The sequence below is a fragment of the Dipteris shenzhenensis genome, chromosome 13 (assembly GCF_047967505.1).
Source record: "Dipteris shenzhenensis isolate YYH24624 ecotype China chromosome 13, Dip_SZ_1.0, whole genome shotgun sequence".
Lineage (NCBI taxonomy): Eukaryota > Viridiplantae > Streptophyta > Polypodiopsida > Gleicheniales > Dipteridaceae > Dipteris > Dipteris shenzhenensis.
In genome coordinates, this window is record NC_141608.1 from 49832077 (window position 1) to 49850350 (window position 18274).

Genomic DNA, 18274 nt, shown 5'->3' on the forward strand with positions numbered 1-18274 from the left:
TGCACTCTCCCTTGGCTCTTAGTTCTCTCCCTTCGTGCTTCTTTTTAGCCACCTCTTTCGTCTTTCTTCACTACTACTCACAGCCATCCCTTGCGGACTCTCTTTAGTTCACTAGGTTTGGTGATGGAAGCCACGATAGCAACAAGATTTCTTCTGACTATTATCTTGTGGAAGATGAAGCCCTTTCAAAATGGGTTCCTCGGTGACCTAAGATTGTCATTCACAAGATGGATCACTTGGAGGAGGAACTTTATGTTTCACAACGTCGACCCGAGATTGTCATTCACAAGATGGATTGCTTGCAGGAGGAACTTTGGGAAGGCCTCCAATATTATAAGAACCCAAAGTTTGCAAAGTATGTTGCTAAAGGCTCCCACTGTGCTTTGTGTTAAGCCTATATCCTAGAAGCCTTGCGTACATAAAAAATTCTTACTAAATATAAGAGATCTTGGACTTGATCTCTTGAAATCTTGGTTACTCTGTTTGGGGTATTCACCCATTTTTTTATTTGGCTTCGACTCAACCTTAGAATCACTTTTCAATTGTGAGTAGAACCAATTCAAAATGTTTAAGAGTAAAACTTGAATAACCACTTCTCTAATACATTCGGCTTTTCTATATAACTTGAGTTTTTAGTAATAAGTTGTCTTTGCATTTGTCCATCCTTGGGTATGATGGTTGCCTCTTTTTGAAACGTAGAAGAGAAAAACTTGGATGTATATTACCCGAGTCTTCTTTAGGGGCTGACTACCCCTCTAATACATTTGGATTTTCTATATAACTTCAATTTTAAAATAATAAATTGTCTTTGCATTTATCCATCCTTGGATACGATGGTTCTCTCTTTTACTATTTCACTTAGTTCGACTTTATAATTTGATGGATATTTTCAAATTATACAATATGATTCTCCATATCATCACATCTAAATTAGAAGTACTAAGATATGATCCAACACAAATGCTTATTGAAGGGGCCTAGCTTACCCCATTAAACCTCTACCTCGGACCTCCCAACAAGCAGTTAAACAGATATCACAATGAACATCCCCTCTCAAACGTGTCACCCTACTCCTCCACCTCTGCACAGTCCGAGAGGGTCTCACACAATCTTTCCTCCCCCAGTCTTGAAGAGAGCTCTTCACATAATTGTTTCTCCCCTAATCTTGAAATCATGACATATGAGAGCTCCTCACAGTCTTCATGACATACACAGTCTCCTCACATAGATCTTGAAAGATCTATGCTACTGCATTAACTTGAATGCAAGTCCGATGGTGCAAGGCTTGTTTTGGACATATTCAATGATAGCTAGAATAGATTTTCTAATTCCATTCCTCTCTTTATCCCCGGAATTGGAATTACATACAAATTTGATCCCAGGGATCGGTATCTCATTTCTCTTTATCTATAATATGACGTACTCTTTCTCAATGTAAGAACAGATAAAGATAAAAAATGAAGCAATTGAAGACAAAAGACTATTAAGAACATGATTAGCCCTATACTTAAGCACACTAACCACATGTTCAACTACACAACTAACATGGCCATATACTTCACGACATCCGCCCTCATTAGCAAAAAAACATCCCAACCCTGCATAGACCCTTAGCAGGGAGAAAAAAAAGAGATTTTTTTTTTTCCCTGAAAGAAAGTCTATGATAAAGGAACAAATGGAGGGATTACTTTCATTATCAAAGGCTCATCCCTACTGATTTTGTTGCCTATCACAGAAGTACTTCTCAAATCAAAGTACAATTCAAAACAGAGGTAGCTAAAATTCAAAACAAAAGACCAAAGACTATTAAGAACATGATTAGCCCTATACTTAAGCACACTAATCACATGTTCAACTACACAACTAACATGGCCATATACTTCACGACATCCTTGGCAAAGGGCATGTTTCCATCCTTTTAATCATATCCTGTAAATCTTTAATTGCCATCTCCACCACCTCTTCCTCAAGCATCCCCATGTATTCAGAAGCGATGTCGGCAAAACCTTTCAAAGTGAGAACGAGGTGTGCTCCTGGCAGAGGCATGATATTAAATTCACACTTTATTATCTCGAAATATTGGCAGAACAAAGACTCCAAGTACTCTGCCTATTAGGAGTTGGTCCTTCACTTGTTTATGGCACCAATTATGTCCAACTCTTTCTAGAAGCCCCCCGTAAAGATCGTTTCCCTTGGCTGCCCATCTTGCAACTCCTTGGTAATGGCTATGGCCCTGGTGGAGTGTTACAGAATGGGCAACCAAGGCAAACAATGGATCCCATGACTTGCGTAGCATCAAACACAAGGGGCATTAGGATTGCAATAAAAGATTCATCATAGGGGTGGAAGGGGCATTTGAGAGCATGTAAGGGGTTAGGAGAGGGCTTTTCCTAGGTGCAACGAGTTGTTTCTAGGACTTTATATAACTAGGTTGGAGGACTTGCCACCCTCCCAGTCTTTTCCCCTTCGTTTCTTACATCAGTTTGTGCAACTCTGGGTATCTATAGCTGCTATGATCACACAATCCACCACTGGATTTTGCTATGACCAGACAATTGCGATACTAGCACCCTCTTAAAAGACACCTTGTGGGGATAAGGTGGGAGGAGCAGTGGCACTTGTAGAGGCCCAATCAAATATTCTAGCTAGCACCCACGTTACTGGTAGCCTAGCCTAGCATAGGTGGTCATATACATCATCGTTTGATCACCCATGCCATGCAATTAGATGACTGTCATGGGAGAATTTCTAGGTCATTAGAGCCAAGATCATGATAATTCAATGGCAAGCAAACTAAAATTTTGAACGGCATTATAGCTAGAAATTCTAAAATTCTAATAGTTTGATTTCCTATTACTCTTACAATCTGATTTAATGCTAATCCAAGCCTACGATCTTGACATTGTTATAACAGTCGGATGCAAGCTAATGTGACGCAGAGAATTTAGATGGTCATGGCCGCTCTCATGCAAAGCCAATTTTGTATTTCTGTCTCACCAAAATTTTCAATCACATAATCGTTGTTTGACTTGAATCATCTCGGTGATGTTCCAACCATTGGGCTAGTTTAGGACAATCAAGTTTAGAAATTAACTAGTATAACCCAAACGAACAGAAAATTAAATTCAAATAATTTAACTACTAGGAATCACAACAATTTGAACCATTAGACAATAACATCAGTGCGTACACAGACCCAATTGGTTGTCAGCTCCTTCATCGTTCTACTTTCTCTCTTCCTCTACTCACCACCTTGTGGTGACTCGCTAAAGGTTTAAAGAAGGCCTTGCTGCGATCAACACGATCATTAACCGTTGCATGTTACATTGGAATCAGAACTTTGGGGTGTGATCCCGCGAATGCATGGTTGTGTTAAGGTCAGGAAAAAACACATAGCGAATAAACACGGAAGAGAAAAGGACACAAGAGTTCCCCCAAGAAAGCGACTTCACTGAAGACACAGTAAAAAAGATACGCTTCCACGGAGCACTCAAGAAATGATTATGGAGTAGAACCGGCATCTCAAGTCCAAGCTAGAAGACAATTTATGGCAGCTGGAGGAGAGTAAGAAACTCTTGGAAGAAAAAGAGGAGGCAGAAAAGCCTCAAGAATCTAAAGGGGGCTTGGATTTTGAAAACTTCTCTTGTTGATGCGAGAGGACGCAAGCACAAGGAGGCACTTCAATTCGTGGAGATAGGAGCATTCATGACATCCCACTGATCTTGCATATACAGACTCATCGTGCCATTCGCAAAGGTGCAGTGTGCGCACTCATTTATGTCTGTCTGCAAGTAGACCAGAGATTCTACCTCTGGGACTGTAGTGAGAGATAGACTATCCACACACTCTCTCCTGCTCACTAACTGCAAACTGCAAGATGATGCACTCAATACACAAGTGATGTTGTGGACGTAAGTGAGAGAATATAGTGGGCTTCCGAAGAGAAATATAATTGAAAGGTATGAATGCCCAAAGGGCTGAATACAACTCTATGGAGGGGCTGAAACCCTTAACTGCAAAACTGGAAAGGACTAAGCTAACTAGAGGAGGTGAATCCTCACTAGATCCCTCGAGAGGCTGAGGCATCCTGTTGGTCTGCTACAGGGAGGCCTGGCTACTACTACAAAAGAATGAGGGCCAAGAGGGCTGCTTTTATAGGCCCTCCTTGGGCCCTAAAGTACCGACCAGGCTGCCAGATGCTGACCAACCAGCCTCATCCTGTCCCAACTTGTTTGCTGCTGTTGAAACACCTGCTGATGTGACAGCTGATTTGGCCACGTGGCAGGTGCTGATGTTGCATGGCAGCTCCTGCGTTGCCTGTATGTACTCCTGCGCTGTCTGCATGGCCTGCACCTGTTGGTAGGCTGCGTGCCAGTCTAGCATGGCCATGGGCTGTGGATGCCCGTGACATCCCCTTCTGCTGAAACTCAAACTAGGGTAGAGATGAAGCCACCTTGTATGCTACAAGGAGGTCTGGATAGTCTGCAAAGAAATCTTCCTCCACCCATGGTGCTTCATGGGAGTCCGTTTGAAATTGACTGCGTACAAGCGTTGTCGATTGCATATCCTCTTCTAAAGCAATGAAGTAAAATCTGCTCCGGTTCCACGATCTCGGTCTCATCATAAACTTTTTTTTTTTTTTTGGGCAAAGAAAGGAACCTTCTATTAATGCTTGAAACTCATCAACAACTTCAAACTGCTTGACATCGGGTATTGTGGTTAGTGCCGGACCCATATATGGTTTGAGCCATGACACATGAAATACTGGGTGCATGGTCCATGTCAATCGTAACTGCAACTTCATGACCACGTCATTCACCACCTTGATGATTGGAAAGGGTCCAAAACTCTGATGAGAAACTTCAGGCACTTCCTTTCAATCTGCTTGAGACGTTTCTTCATAATCCAAGGACAGACCCTTTGCCCTTCCTTATAACTCACGTCACACTTGTGCTTGTTGGCTTGTGTTCGTCAGTAGGTCTCTTGGGCTTTGGCAATGTGGTCCTTACTGATTCCTTGATCTGCTCATAGGTATCTGTGATACAGTTGGCTTTGTATACCTTCTTGGATGTCCTGGTGAGAAGGGACTTGAACTATTTGCCAAAAGATGCTTCATAGGGAGTCCGACCCATGCTAGAAGAATGGGTGTCGTTCAAGATCCCTTGAACTAGGGGTAGGTACTATTCCTAGCAGGACTGAGCATCCGCAACATAGCATTTCAGAATGTCAAATGATAACTGGTTGTAGACTTCTCTCTCGCCATCTGATTGCATATGAAAAGTGCTGAAGAAATTGAGCTTGATACCAAAGTTGTCGAACAAGGCTCTCCAAAAATGACTGGTAAACTTGGAATTCCTGTCGGACACAATGATACGGGGCACGCCACACATCGGATACCCACCATTTGAGAAATAGACAAGCTGTGTCATGTGCGTCGACGGTACCTTTGCATGGAATTAGCATGACAAACTTGCTAAACCTATCCACAATGGTCACGCACATGGTGTTCCTGGTCCCAATCGCTGGTGGAAGGTCTAACAAAATCCATGCTAATCTGCTCAAAGGATTGGTTTGGAATCTCAAGAGGTTGGAGTAACCCTGATAGCTTCTCGTGAGATACCTTCACTTGCTAGCACACCTGGCAATGAGACACATAATGATGAACATCACTGCGTAAATGAGGCCAAAAAAACTTGCGCTCTATCTTTTGGAGTGTGCCTGCAACTCCTCTGTTTCTGCCTGGTGGAGAATCATGCACATCATGGAGTATGGTAGCGTGGTATGACGGCGACACACAAAGTTGTCCTTTGAAGGATAACCACCTGTCAAGTAGAGCATAGTCGCCTGGGCATTCGTCGAGCATGACTTTGTACCATGGTGTCTGGAAATCTGGATCCATATGGTACTGGTTGCGCATCTCCTCGATAGAAGACTCCTGGACTATGGAAATAGAGGTGACCATGCCTCCTCTTCTGCTAAGAGAATCTGCCACCAGCTTCTCTAATCCGGGCTGATACTCGATCATGCCGCCAAACTGCTGAAAAGTCTGGCTCCATCTGGTCTATTGATCAAACCACTAAGCGGTGGGCATGGTCTGAAGCCACCGCAAGGCCTGATGATTTGTGCGAACTATGAAATTCTGACCATAGAGAAAATATTTCCATGACTTGGGGACATGGATGACTGCACATTACTCCTTGTCATAGACTAAGTATCTGGTCTCTGCTAGAAGCAACTTTCGTCCCTCGAATGCGACGGGGTGACCTTTCTAACTCCAGAACTGCTCCAATGGCATAGCCGTCGCTAGCATCGGTCTGTACATCGAAGGGTTGATCCCATTGTGCCAAAGCTAGGCACGGAGCTGTGGTGACTGCCTCCTTCAATTGGGCGAAGGTCGAAAGAGCTTCTGGAGTATAGCTGATAGGCTGTTTCTTGGCTTTTACTCCCCGTAAAAGATCGGTGATGGGAACTGCAATTTTTGCCAAATCCTTGATAAGATTCCCGATAGGCCTAGCAAATGCCTGTAAAGCTGTCATGGGAGACATGGAAGTGCCTACAGGATTCTGTGGTGAGGGTGGCAGTGGTGGTTGAGGCACTCAACCCTCCCCCCTTGTGTTGGACTGCTCACAGTTGCTCATGGTGTCCTTACCGGATCTTGTCTGGACCATAAACGATGGGGGCTGTCCCTGACTGACGTGAACCTCTTGATTCCTGGGAAAAAAAAGTTTCCCTCTTTACTGCACGCCGCAAGGTGTAAAGACCTACGGGTGAAGACGGGAACCGGCCCGAGGCGTGATGGAGCGGCTAATGGAGTACAGTACTACCACTAGTCCGGGGTAGGGGCAAAATATAAAAATAAATACACCTAGAAACCCCTCTGTCTCAAGAAAAAATCTGAAGCTCTGATACCAATGCAGCGGGAGATAGACTATCCTCACTCTCTCTCCTGCTCACTAACTGCAAACTGCAAGATCATGCACTCAATACACAAAGTGATGCTGTGGATGCGAGCGAGAGAATATAGTGGGCCTCCGAAGAGGAAATATAATTGAAAGGTATGAATGCCCAAAGGGCTGAATACAACTGTATGGAGGGGCTGAAACCCTCAACTCCAAAACTGGAAAAGACTAAGCTAGCTAGAGGAGGTGAATCCTCACTAGATCCCCAGAGAGGCTGAGGCACCCTGCTGGTCTACTGTGAGGAAGCCTAGCTACTGTTGCTCTGAAGGATTGAGGGCCTGAGGAGTGGATGAAGAATGAGGGCCAAGGGGGCTGCTTTTATAGGGCCCCCTTGGGCCCTAAAATACCGTCCAGGCTGCCAGATGCTGACCAACCAGCCTCATCCTATCCTGACCTGCTTGATGTTGTTGAGCCACCTGCTGGCATGACAGCCGACTGGCCACATGGCATGCACATACGTCAGCGCTGCCACATGGCAGCTCCTACGCTGCCTAAGTGTACTCCTGTGCTGTCTGTGTGGCCTGCACCTGCTGGCTGACTGCATGGCAGTCCAACATGGCCACGGGCTATGGATGCCCGTGATAGGGACGGAGTATGGTTGATGTTCTCCAAAAATTCTAAGATATCATGTTGCAAGATGACCTCCGACCCCATCTCCTTCCCAATAGGCCTGAGGATCACCGCATTGGATTAGTTCCAGGCTCAACTCTACCCAGTAAATTTTCCTACAAGCTCTCAAAATCCATGGAGAGTGAATTGGAGCACCGATTATCTCAATTACTACGCGCACGTTCTATCCGCCCTTCATCCTCCTCATTTGCAGCTGCTACCCTTTTCGTCCAAGAAGAATAAGTTAGCATGTATTTGTGTTGACTATCGGAACAAGTTGACCCGGAGCAAAAAGTTTCCCATGCCTCACATCAAATACATCTTAAAACGACTTAATGGTACAAATTATTTTTCTAAGATTGATCTGAAGCGTAGCTACCACTAGGTCCGCATCTTTGACGCTGGCATTCCAAATACGACTTCTCAGACAAAATGTGGTCACTATGAGTTCGTAATGATGCCTTTCGGCCTAAAAAATGCACCACCCACCTTTAATAAGATGGTGTCGAGGATCTTCAAGAAGTATATAGGTGTATGCCTCTTTATCTTCTTGGATTATATATTAATCCCTTCAGCAATTGCAAAACAACATGTGCAAAAGTGAAGCGAGCTCTTCAAGTTTTGTGCGATAATCAGCTCTACATCAAGTGAATTTGGGCTGTTAGAATTACAATATTTGGGATACACCACGAGTGCAGAAGGGATTCGCTTGGATTCTAAAAAGATTCAAGCCATTTTAGACTGGGCCGTTCCCACAACTGCACAAGAGGTTAGATTCTTTGTTGGCCTCTGCTAGGCCTACAGTGCACATATGGACGTATTTCCAAATTGTTAGCACCTCTCACCGATTTACTTAAGGGGGTGAAGACATGCTGGCAAAAGATCTCAGTTACACTCCTAGTTTTCCCCTTTAAAAATCTTATTATATTTCAAAATTTCTTCCTCTAGCTTCATGGGGGGGTTGGATACCCAGGAGGATCTTGATGAGTGCCATCCTCAGCTATTATCGTGTACTTAAACCTTTAAACTCTATTCATGAACTTTTGTATCTGTTGAGCTTACAGTGAATTAGAACTTAGCTTTGAATAGCACTTCTGTAAGTTGCAACTCATTAGTTGGGATGCTGAAGACTCTGAACTCAGATATCTTGGTGATTGAATATCAACCTTGATTGTACTTTTCTTACCTGCTGTAAGTTTGACTCGTCAGTCAATGCTGAGGACACTGAACTCCGAAACCTTGGTGACTGAAATTTGAAGACTAACCTTGAGTCTTTGAATCTTTCAAATTCCTCTCATGATTCACTGCCACTAGTGATAGATTCAAAGATTCCATTTGTAAAACTATGTGGCACAGAATTCTCAAAATTTTAGGGTTTCCCCTCAATGTCCAAGCTACTGCCATCCTGGAGGCTTCCCAAAATAATAGGCATGCCTTTGATCTTGCAACTTTTCGTGTTTGCAACCTTTCACAATTATGAAGCATTGCTGCTTCCTGCTATAATTTGTCTCTGGACCAAGCATCTGACAGTTCGGTTGCACCCAAACAGAAACTTGAAGCATGCAAAAGTCTACTCCATAAACTTTATAATTCAAAAGCAGTCATTCCAGGGCTGCATGTGACGGGACTCTGAGTAGGATTTTTGTGTATGCTGTTGGCCCATTCAAAGAAAAACAGATTGAGTACACAGAATGCTTAAAAAATGGTCATGCAACCAGATAAAAAGAAAGACAATTCACCTGGGCTTTAGTGATGTGCCTACAAGTGCCTTCCGATAACGCCTCCGGGAATAGAGCTGATCACAAGTTCTGAAGTACGTCATAGGCTGGAAAACTAATCCAAGACTTCACATCAAAGGATTTTATCTCAATCATTTTAACAAGTTTTTCAATCAACACCAAATTGAGCAATGATCCTTCAAGGAGGCAAACTTCACTTGAGAGTCCGCACGACTAGGTCTTGATGGCTTCTTCATTTTTCCTAAAGGCTCATCTTTCCATGAAGATGACTCTTTTTCGTGGGACTCTCGTAAATGTACAGATGCTTGTAAGTTTACGACCTGTAAAGATGTCCTGTCTATTTCTTTCTTGCCACTGTCCAGACAATACAAATCCATAAGACCGTGAGCTTACATTGCAATCTGGATTTCCTGATATTTGAAACCATAGTCATTTACAGCAAAGCATTGTGAATTTTCAAGAAGTAAAACCTCACCTGTAGAGGAGAGCTAGGGCCACAACAACTTCAGCATCTCTAATCCAAGCCATGATCTCCACTGCAGGATAGTGTAAAGTCATTCATTTTGTGAGGGGCATTTTAGCTCATGATTGATCAAACCTTGATGAAATGCCTACGATATAATTTCACAAACGATTTTGCCAAGCATGTCCTATAACCTCATCATTAAAAGAAAACTTTGTTGTTTGGAGACTCCACTCATAAATATGGCAAACCCAGAGGCCTTGAAGGCCCGTTGGGTGCAAAAATACCCAAGAGAGGATGTACGAGCTTCACAAAAAAATTATTTTTGAAATTTGAAAAAAAGGGAGAAGACGGGGGAAAATATTCACATGGCATGTTAAGAAGCATAGGACATACAACCTATAACATCCACATGCAGAAATGGTCATCCACAGCAGAGGAACCATGAAAGAATCTTATGAAGGGGGCTGAAAGGGCACTAAGAAGCATAGGACATACAACCTATAACATCCACATGCAGAAATGGTCATCCAGAGCAGAGGAACCATGAAAGAATCTTATAAAGGGGGCTGAAAGGGCACTAAGAAAGAAAGAAAGAAATAAAGTTTATTGTAGTCTTCATAAGACCGATGGGTCTATGAGACTATGAGAAAACTTGATACAAGCAAGCTGAAAGTGTGGAGCTACTATCGAGCATCAACATCATGCAGAAAAACAAAAGATACATGCTACATAGTCATATCATCTCCATCATCACTATCATCATGATCATCATGAGATAGTCCGTCACATGAATACAAAATGAAATATGCTACAGCGTCACAATTGTGATCCACTCTACGCCCCCTCATCAAGGATGGGGAAATGAGATCATAAAACCAGAGATAGAATGTTGCCGGCTTCCAATGGGCGTGGTCCTATGCTGTCTCCTGGTGGTCATAGCTCTACGTCTGACCCCCGTAGGTTGCGCTCCCACTCTAAACAAGGAGGGATTAGCAATCATTGACCCAAATATGTAGAGCCGAGCCCTCTTGGGCAAGCTCATTATGGGAGCCCTCACCCCAGGTTTGGAGCCATGGAAGCTCCTTCTACAGCACTCCAAAACACCCAAAGATAGGAGAGCAATGACAGCCCTTTCACAAGGGTATGTTTACAAAAACCACCCTCATCAAAAAAGGCTCCCCGATGATGTAGAGCTTGTTGAGGGTGTGGAGGCACCATTTTGAATGTCTTATGATGCCAGCCCACATGCATAGTCACATGAAAACCCGTTTCGTCCTATATGAAACCTCGAAACGCGAAACAGACAAAACGTTTCGAAATAGGACAAAACGCTCTCAACGAAACCTTTGTTTCGCCCAAATCAAAATAAGCGTTTTTGCCCCGTTTTTTATAGAATCCAAGGTGTTTATGTTTTAAATTTCCTTTTATTATCTTGACTTATATTTCTCTTTGTTCACTCTAACTTAAATATAACATATCTTTTTGTCCCTATAAGGGTTTATATTAAGTATCAATTTGAAACCTATCCATTTCGTACGAAAAGCCGAAACGAAACGAAACAAAACTTATTGAAACGACGAAACAACGAAATAGACAAAACGTTTCTTGTGACTATGCTCACATGTTTGGAAGGGATCAAACAACACGCATTTATTTGGAACCTTGGGATTTGGAATTCCAAGGGACTCATGCTAGGGCCCAAAAAGCACATTGGTTGGGCATAGGGGGATAGTATCAACTCCCTTAACACACCATTGATTCTGCCGAATCCCTGCTCGAATTCTGCCCAACCATCAATCCACAGGGGCTTGGACTGTCTTCCTTAGTGGCCCAAGGAGTGCCTCAGTTCTTCTAGACATCTAAGAGGGCTGGAGGATAGTCATTCTGAGGCGGCTTGGAGAGAGGGATTGAAACGTGTTTGCATAGGGACACCCCAAAGGCACTTACATGGACCAATTGTCTAAGACTAGAGTTTCTCTTTGTATCTGCTACCTACAGATGGAAAGAGGATGGTACACTTTGCTATGAGACCTCACCAGTCTACTACAATGTAGGAAACGGCAAGGCCCTCCATTTAGAGACTCATTTTTCTCTCAAGGACCCTTCTAATGAATGTGTGCCAATGGACTAAAGTGGTAGGGAAGAGGGAGGTTAGGCAAGCGTTGGTCCATTGATCCCCCCCCTCTAAATAGGAGTATGCGTAGCGGAGGTTTTGGCTGTGGAAAGGCTGCTCGTAGAGAGATTCAATGGGATCCAAGGGAGTGATTTTGACCTACCCAAGCAGGATAATCTATGACGACTATGTACTTGTTCTCATACACCATCTATATATGAACGCCTGGCTAGCCACCTCCCCTTGGACGCCCTCCTATAGGAGGCGATGGCTCGAAGAGCTAACTCAACTTTTCTCAAAATAAGGCTAGAGAAATAGAGGGTACACATAGCGGAAGCTAACTGAGAGTGAGAGCTATTGAGCCCAGGAATCACACATTGGTATATTCAAATCCAAATATCCTTAATGTGTACTTCAATAGATGTGCAGTAAGTAAATATGTGCATTAAGTAAATAGACAACGCCCAAGAAAGAGATGTAGAACCAGCAAAAGATATTTCCGTGCCATGTGGACACAATACAAAAGCTATGTCCACTGTACCACCCTCTACCAGCGGCATGCTGACTAGATGTGGACCCCTGTATATACAAAAGAGACTATTCTCCCACCTCCCTGGCACCTCCAGAACACTTGACCTGCGTTGCTCACCTAGAGCTTGTGTGGTCCTCAAATGTGTGCCCCACAATCACACCTACCTGCTGCTTCTCTGGACAGCCAATGAAGAGGCAGTGCTTGCTGTGGTCTCTTGACTTCCCTACTGCTCTGAATGCAGCCCAAACTGCGGCACAAGTCTCCTCCGTGATCCCCTCTTCCTTCCTGCTGTGAGGGTTGCCAATGGTGAAGACCCTTGAGCTCTTTGTTTCCTGCAATCAACCACTTCCCTTGATGCACCAATGTCCTCCTAGATGGTAGCTTGAAGCAGGTTGAAATGCTCTCTGAAATTGCTCACACAATGGATGGTTTGCCCAAGTGAATGGGCCCTTTTATAGGCTGCCACCCAGCAAACCAAATAGCCGACTGGAGCAGCCAGCCAACCAGCCGGATGGAGCTGCTTTCAATCCCGACCAGATCCTGGACTGGCCAACCAGATCCAGACCCACAAATCAGTCTGTTGCAGGCAATTTTCTGCCGCATGGCAGATCTGTTCCCTCCGCCTCTGTTCTGAACATTTCTGGCCTGATTGGTCATCCTCTCAAGGTCCCGCAGCACCCAGACTGTCCCAGACTGCTGCGCCAATGTTCCTACACTAGTCACCTCTGTACCAGACCTTTCCAGACCCATACATCTGTACCGGAATGCTCTGTACAGCTCCTGCTGGTAGCACCTTAGTTTCGTACAGCTTCTGCCCAACAGATCTGGTCCAATCAGCCTGGGCTACTGTGGGACCTTCCTCTGCTTGTTGCAGCTCCTGATGACATCTAGGTACTTTCTATTATGCTGCCCACATGGCAGTCCTGATTTCTGCTTATGCTTTGTGTGCTTGCTGGCCACATGGCAGCCCACGTGCTTTCCATGCGGAAGCCTTGGTTTCCCGTCAGATCAGCCCATGTGGCCAGCTCAAACACCGCCCACATGGCATCTAACACTTGCTGGTCCACCTCCCCCATGCGCTCCTCATTTTGGGGTTAACACATGGGAAGTTGACCATTCCAAGACCCCCTTTCACCACATGGGGTGCACACATAGAGAGTTGACCATTCCAAGACCCCCTTTCACCACGACACATTGTAGGCCAATCCCAACACGTTGATGCAAATACTCGATCAGCTCCCATGAAGAAGTCCACTGGAAGAACTCGAAGTGGTTGTGATGGCCGTCATCCTTTGGTCTTTCAACCGGTGATTCCTGCTCCTCCCGGTCAAATCTTGCATAAGATAACCATCCCGGTACACAGGTCCAATTTTGGTAGCACCACGGGTCGATGGCACCATCACTTTTAATCACGATCCCGCCAATGATCCTAAGCAATCTAGATGCAAACATCATCCAGCTGTCCCCGTCACAATAAGTGAACAGCCTGGAGTCTTCCAAGCACCAAGCTCTCAAGGTCTCTTTCAACGTGCTTTCCTTTGGCACGATCCACATCCATATAAGCAACTTGAGCACAGAAATCCTTGTTGCTGACCACGTAAATCTCCCAACCCAAGAATAACTCCAGAATACCAAGACCATGAGCTCCCAATGAGCTCTCAAGAGGTACACTTCTGGCTTCAGCACACTCTCTCCTCTTGTAGGTGTCCTTGTCTTCACCATTGAGGCTCCAAGAAGTTCACCGTGTTCACCTTCCAACACCTTGCATCCGAGCTGCACCAAGTATTCCAGGAAGGCATACACCTTCCAATCTCGACACCTAAAAAATGCAATTCAGGAAGAGTGAAATGCATCACTTGACTTGACTTCATAGCGGATGAGCAGTCATATATAAATATATTTGCCCTATCAACGTACTTCCTCATTGATTTCATGCCTTTTCAAGGAGCTATTTCATAAAGAAGAATCTTTTGGGTCGTCAAAATGGGCTTGCCCTTTGGCTTAAGGGTATGGAACCGTTTGGCCACTCTATTCTCCAAAATAAAGTAGGATGCTCCAATCCTAGTAGGATCATATATAACCGCCAAGGCCACATAACCATAGAATCTGCCCAAAGCATTCTATCAAAGTCGAATGAATAAGCAATGAATGCACATACCAGATGATCCACCTGCTTGTTTGCTTGCTCTAAAATCAAACCATGCACCTCATGGAGTCACACTCAGCTTCCCTCTGTAATCCTGAAATGCCCCCTTCAATATCACAGCTCCCATTTGACCATGCACCCATAGGTCCTTCTAAAGAGTCCTCCCTCAAGTTAGTGATGCCAACCAAGAATCCAAGTACTCGTTGCTGTGGATGGCAATGGGCAATGGAGGAGGCTTTGGAGAAAAGGGTGCAAGGGCAATTGCCACGTGGCATGTTTGCCCCCCTTCATTAAAGTCCTAACCCCTTCAACGAATGACACACCTAAAAGCTCTAACCCTCTTTACCAATAACACGCCTAAAAGCTCTAACCCTCTTTACCACAATGACACATCGGTCTCCTCTTGGGCCCAACGTTAGACCCCTCTTTTCTAGCATTAGCCCAACACTTGGGCCTAGTGGTTGCACCTAGGCATTGGATGCATTCCTAGGGACTTCTGGGAAGTATCACTTCCCCTAGGCCGGTACCCCAAGCCAAAGGTAGTCAAGGTTATCAAATTCACGTCCTTGTGACATACCCTCCTCTTGAAACAACAAACTACCCAGTTTGTTGCTAACATATACAACAAATAAATAACAATGAAAGAGGCATGAATAGCCCATACCAGATAATACATTATCTGTAAGATACAACCAGCAATGACGATATGATCTAGGAGAACGCGCGATTCCATCCATACATCCATGCATCACCTCTGTGGAGTGAGTACTACACTCATCGTAGAGGTTCCGTGGCAGAAATACTGTCAGCAATCAATACCTCGGGTGAGACCTGCAGTGTCACCAAGCGACCTCTAGACATGTGAGCCTCTCTGTCCTAAAGGGGTGGAGGTGCTACCCCGTTCTCGAGCATCACTCCAGACCTCTGCTCAGCTTAGCTTGAATGAACCTGCACCGTAGTTAGGTGAATCTGCCGGTTCACCTTCCTCCATCCACTTGGCATCCAGTGCTGAATAGTTCTGAAACTTAACTAGATACCTTTTGGAAACTCTACCTCTGACTTTCCTTTCACAGTGTGCCAAGATCTGTTCTGGAACCAAGATCTCATCCACTTCCTTCACTTTAGGCTGTTTCTCATCAAGCATCTCTTCTGGCACATCTCCTTGGAAAGGTTTCAACAAACTCACATGAAAGGCGTTGAGAATTGCCCAATGTTGTGGTAGCTTCAGCTTGTAAGCCACATCATTTATCGTCTGCAAGACTTGGAAGGGTCCATAGTACCGCATTTTCAGTTTGGTGTACACCTTATCCTTGCCTTTTATCCACTTAAGTCTTGCTTTTTGAAAACACAGCAACACCCAATCATCTTCTTTCAAGACCAATTCACGTCGGTGTTTGTCTGCTGCTCTTTTATGCTTCTCTTGGCTTTTCTAGAGGGCTGTTTTTACCTTCTGATAGGCTGCATCTAAGCTTTTCACAAATCTGTCCACTTCAAAGATCTTCTCTTTGGCGTGCAAGATGGGAGGTACCTTTCTTCCGCCTTCCACAATTTCAAAGGGTACTTTCCCTATGGAAGAATGCACTGTACTATTATAGGCAAACTCAACCAGTGGCAAAAATTGCTCCCATTTTGTTTGCAGGTCTGAAACATTGCATTTTAGAAGATCCACGGCAGTAGAATTTGCCTCTTCTGACTGTCCATCTAACTGTGGGTGGAAAGAGGATGAAAATTTCAGCATGGTGCCCATGTTCTCAAAGAGACCTCTCCAAAAAAGGCTCGTCATACGGGGGTCTCAATCACTGACAATGGATTGAGGCATCCCATGGTGTTTGAAAATATGAGACATGAATAATCTCGCCAACTGATCTGCTGTAATTTTCTTCCGCACTGGAATAAAGTGGGGGCCTGTTTGCAGAATCTGCAAATTATGGTGCAAATTCCATCATGTCCTGATGGTGTACAAGCCAGATCGAAAATGAAGTCCATAGCAATGCTTTGCCAGGGTCTATCCGGAATAAGCAATGGCTGTCGCAATCCAGCTGGCTTCTGCCTGTCATACTTTACCTTTTGACCAGTGATGCATATCTTCACATGTGCCTCAACATCTTTCATCAAAGTTGGCCAGTAGAAGAAGAGCTCCACACCTTTGACTGTGGCTTCAATGCCTCGTTGTCCTACATATGGTGGGGCATTACTCTCAATCAAAACCTTTAGCCTCAACTGCTTTGTGACACAAAGTCTACCATGCATCATCAGGAATCCATCCTTCAGCATATAGTGCTCATGCCTATGGCCCTCAACCAGCTGATCATATATCCTTGTAAAATCATCATCATTGGCATACTGATCCTTCATGGCACCAAGTTCACTATGGTATACAATGGTGACAGCTGAAACTTGCGGTTTCTTTGATACTACATCGAGACTTGACTTCCTGGAAAGTGCATCTGCAACAGCATTCTTCTTGTCAGGCACATGCAAAATCTTAAAATGAAACATTGAAAGGAAATTTTCCAACCGCATGTGTCTTTCTGATCACTTTCTCTAAGTGAGAAGTACCTCAAGAATTGGTGATCTGTCTAGACCTAAAAATCAGCACCTAAGAGGTAATGTTTCCAGGTAGAAAGAGCATGTATGACAGCTGCCATATCTTTCTCATATATCCCGAAATTCATTTCAGCATGAGTGAGCACCTTGCTCTCGTACGCAACTACTCTCCCGTCCTACATAAGCACTCCTCCTATGTTGTTCCCACAGGCATCACACTGGACAGCAAAGGGCTTGAGTAGGTCTGGCAAGATAATGACACGATCAGAGCATAGCTTCTCCTTAAGCTCTTCGAAGCTGCAATTTCCTTAGTACCCCACATAAAGGGGTGATGCTATTTCAGCAAAATAGCAGATGAACCGCCTGTAGTATGAGCATTAGCCAAGAAAGCTCCGTACTTCATGGATATTTTTTAACGGTGGCCAATTTCTTATGGCCTCCACTTTGGCAAGATCCATCTTGGCTCCATATTTGGAGATTATGTGCTCCCAAAAGTGGATCTCATGCATGAAAAATTCACTCTTCTTGGCATTAACCAACAACTTATGCTTCCTGAGGTCTGCAAAAACAATTGCCAAGTGCTCTTTATGCTCAACCTCATTCTTAGATAACACTATGATGTCATCAAAGAATGTACCGACAAATGCTCTGTGCTCTCTCAAGATTCTGGCCATCATCCGATTGAAGGTGGCAAGTGCATTTGTCAACCCAAATGCATCACAAGAAATTATACAAGCCAAATGTGGTCCTGATATCTTATGCACATCCTCACGCGGTATCTTGATCTTTATCGTGGCCACTCTTCAAATCTATCCGGCAGAACATTGCAGACCCCTCTAACCTATCCAAGATATCATCAATCCTGGGTATCGAAAATTTGTTGTTGATGGTTATCTTATTCAGAGTCCTATAATCTATGCACATCCTCCATGATCCTTCCTTCTTTTGCACAAGCACACGAGGGAACAATAGGAAGAAGAGCTGGGCTGAATCAGCCCCTTACCCAGGAGGTCATTTACCTCGTTCATAATCTCCTCCTGCTGGGCTGCACTAACCTTGTGAGGAGGCTTATTTGGCGGGTTGCTACCTAGAATTACATCTATGGCATGGTCCTCAAAGCGTTCTAGAGGTAATGGTAGAGAGTCAGAAAAACATACGTGAAA

The 18274-nt window shown here is 44.3% G+C and overlaps 1 protein-coding gene across 5 annotated transcripts in view; it reads right to left on the reverse strand.

The window, feature by feature from the left end:
- Nucleotides 1-18274, reverse strand: part of LOC147895531 (uncharacterized) — an 82238-nt gene that overhangs the window by 12135 nt on the left and 51829 nt on the right. For all 5 annotated transcript variants that reach the window (XM_087384306.1, XM_087384303.1, XM_087384302.1 and 2 more), the window contains 3 exons: nucleotides 9783-9843; nucleotides 9505-9661; nucleotides 9308-9363 (listed from right to left, as the gene is read on the reverse strand). In XM_087384306.1, the coding sequence (XP_087240432.1) occupies nucleotides 9308-9363; nucleotides 9505-9661; nucleotides 9783-9843 (274 nt within the window). The remainder of the gene's footprint in view (nucleotides 1-9307; nucleotides 9364-9504; nucleotides 9662-9782; nucleotides 9844-18274) is intronic.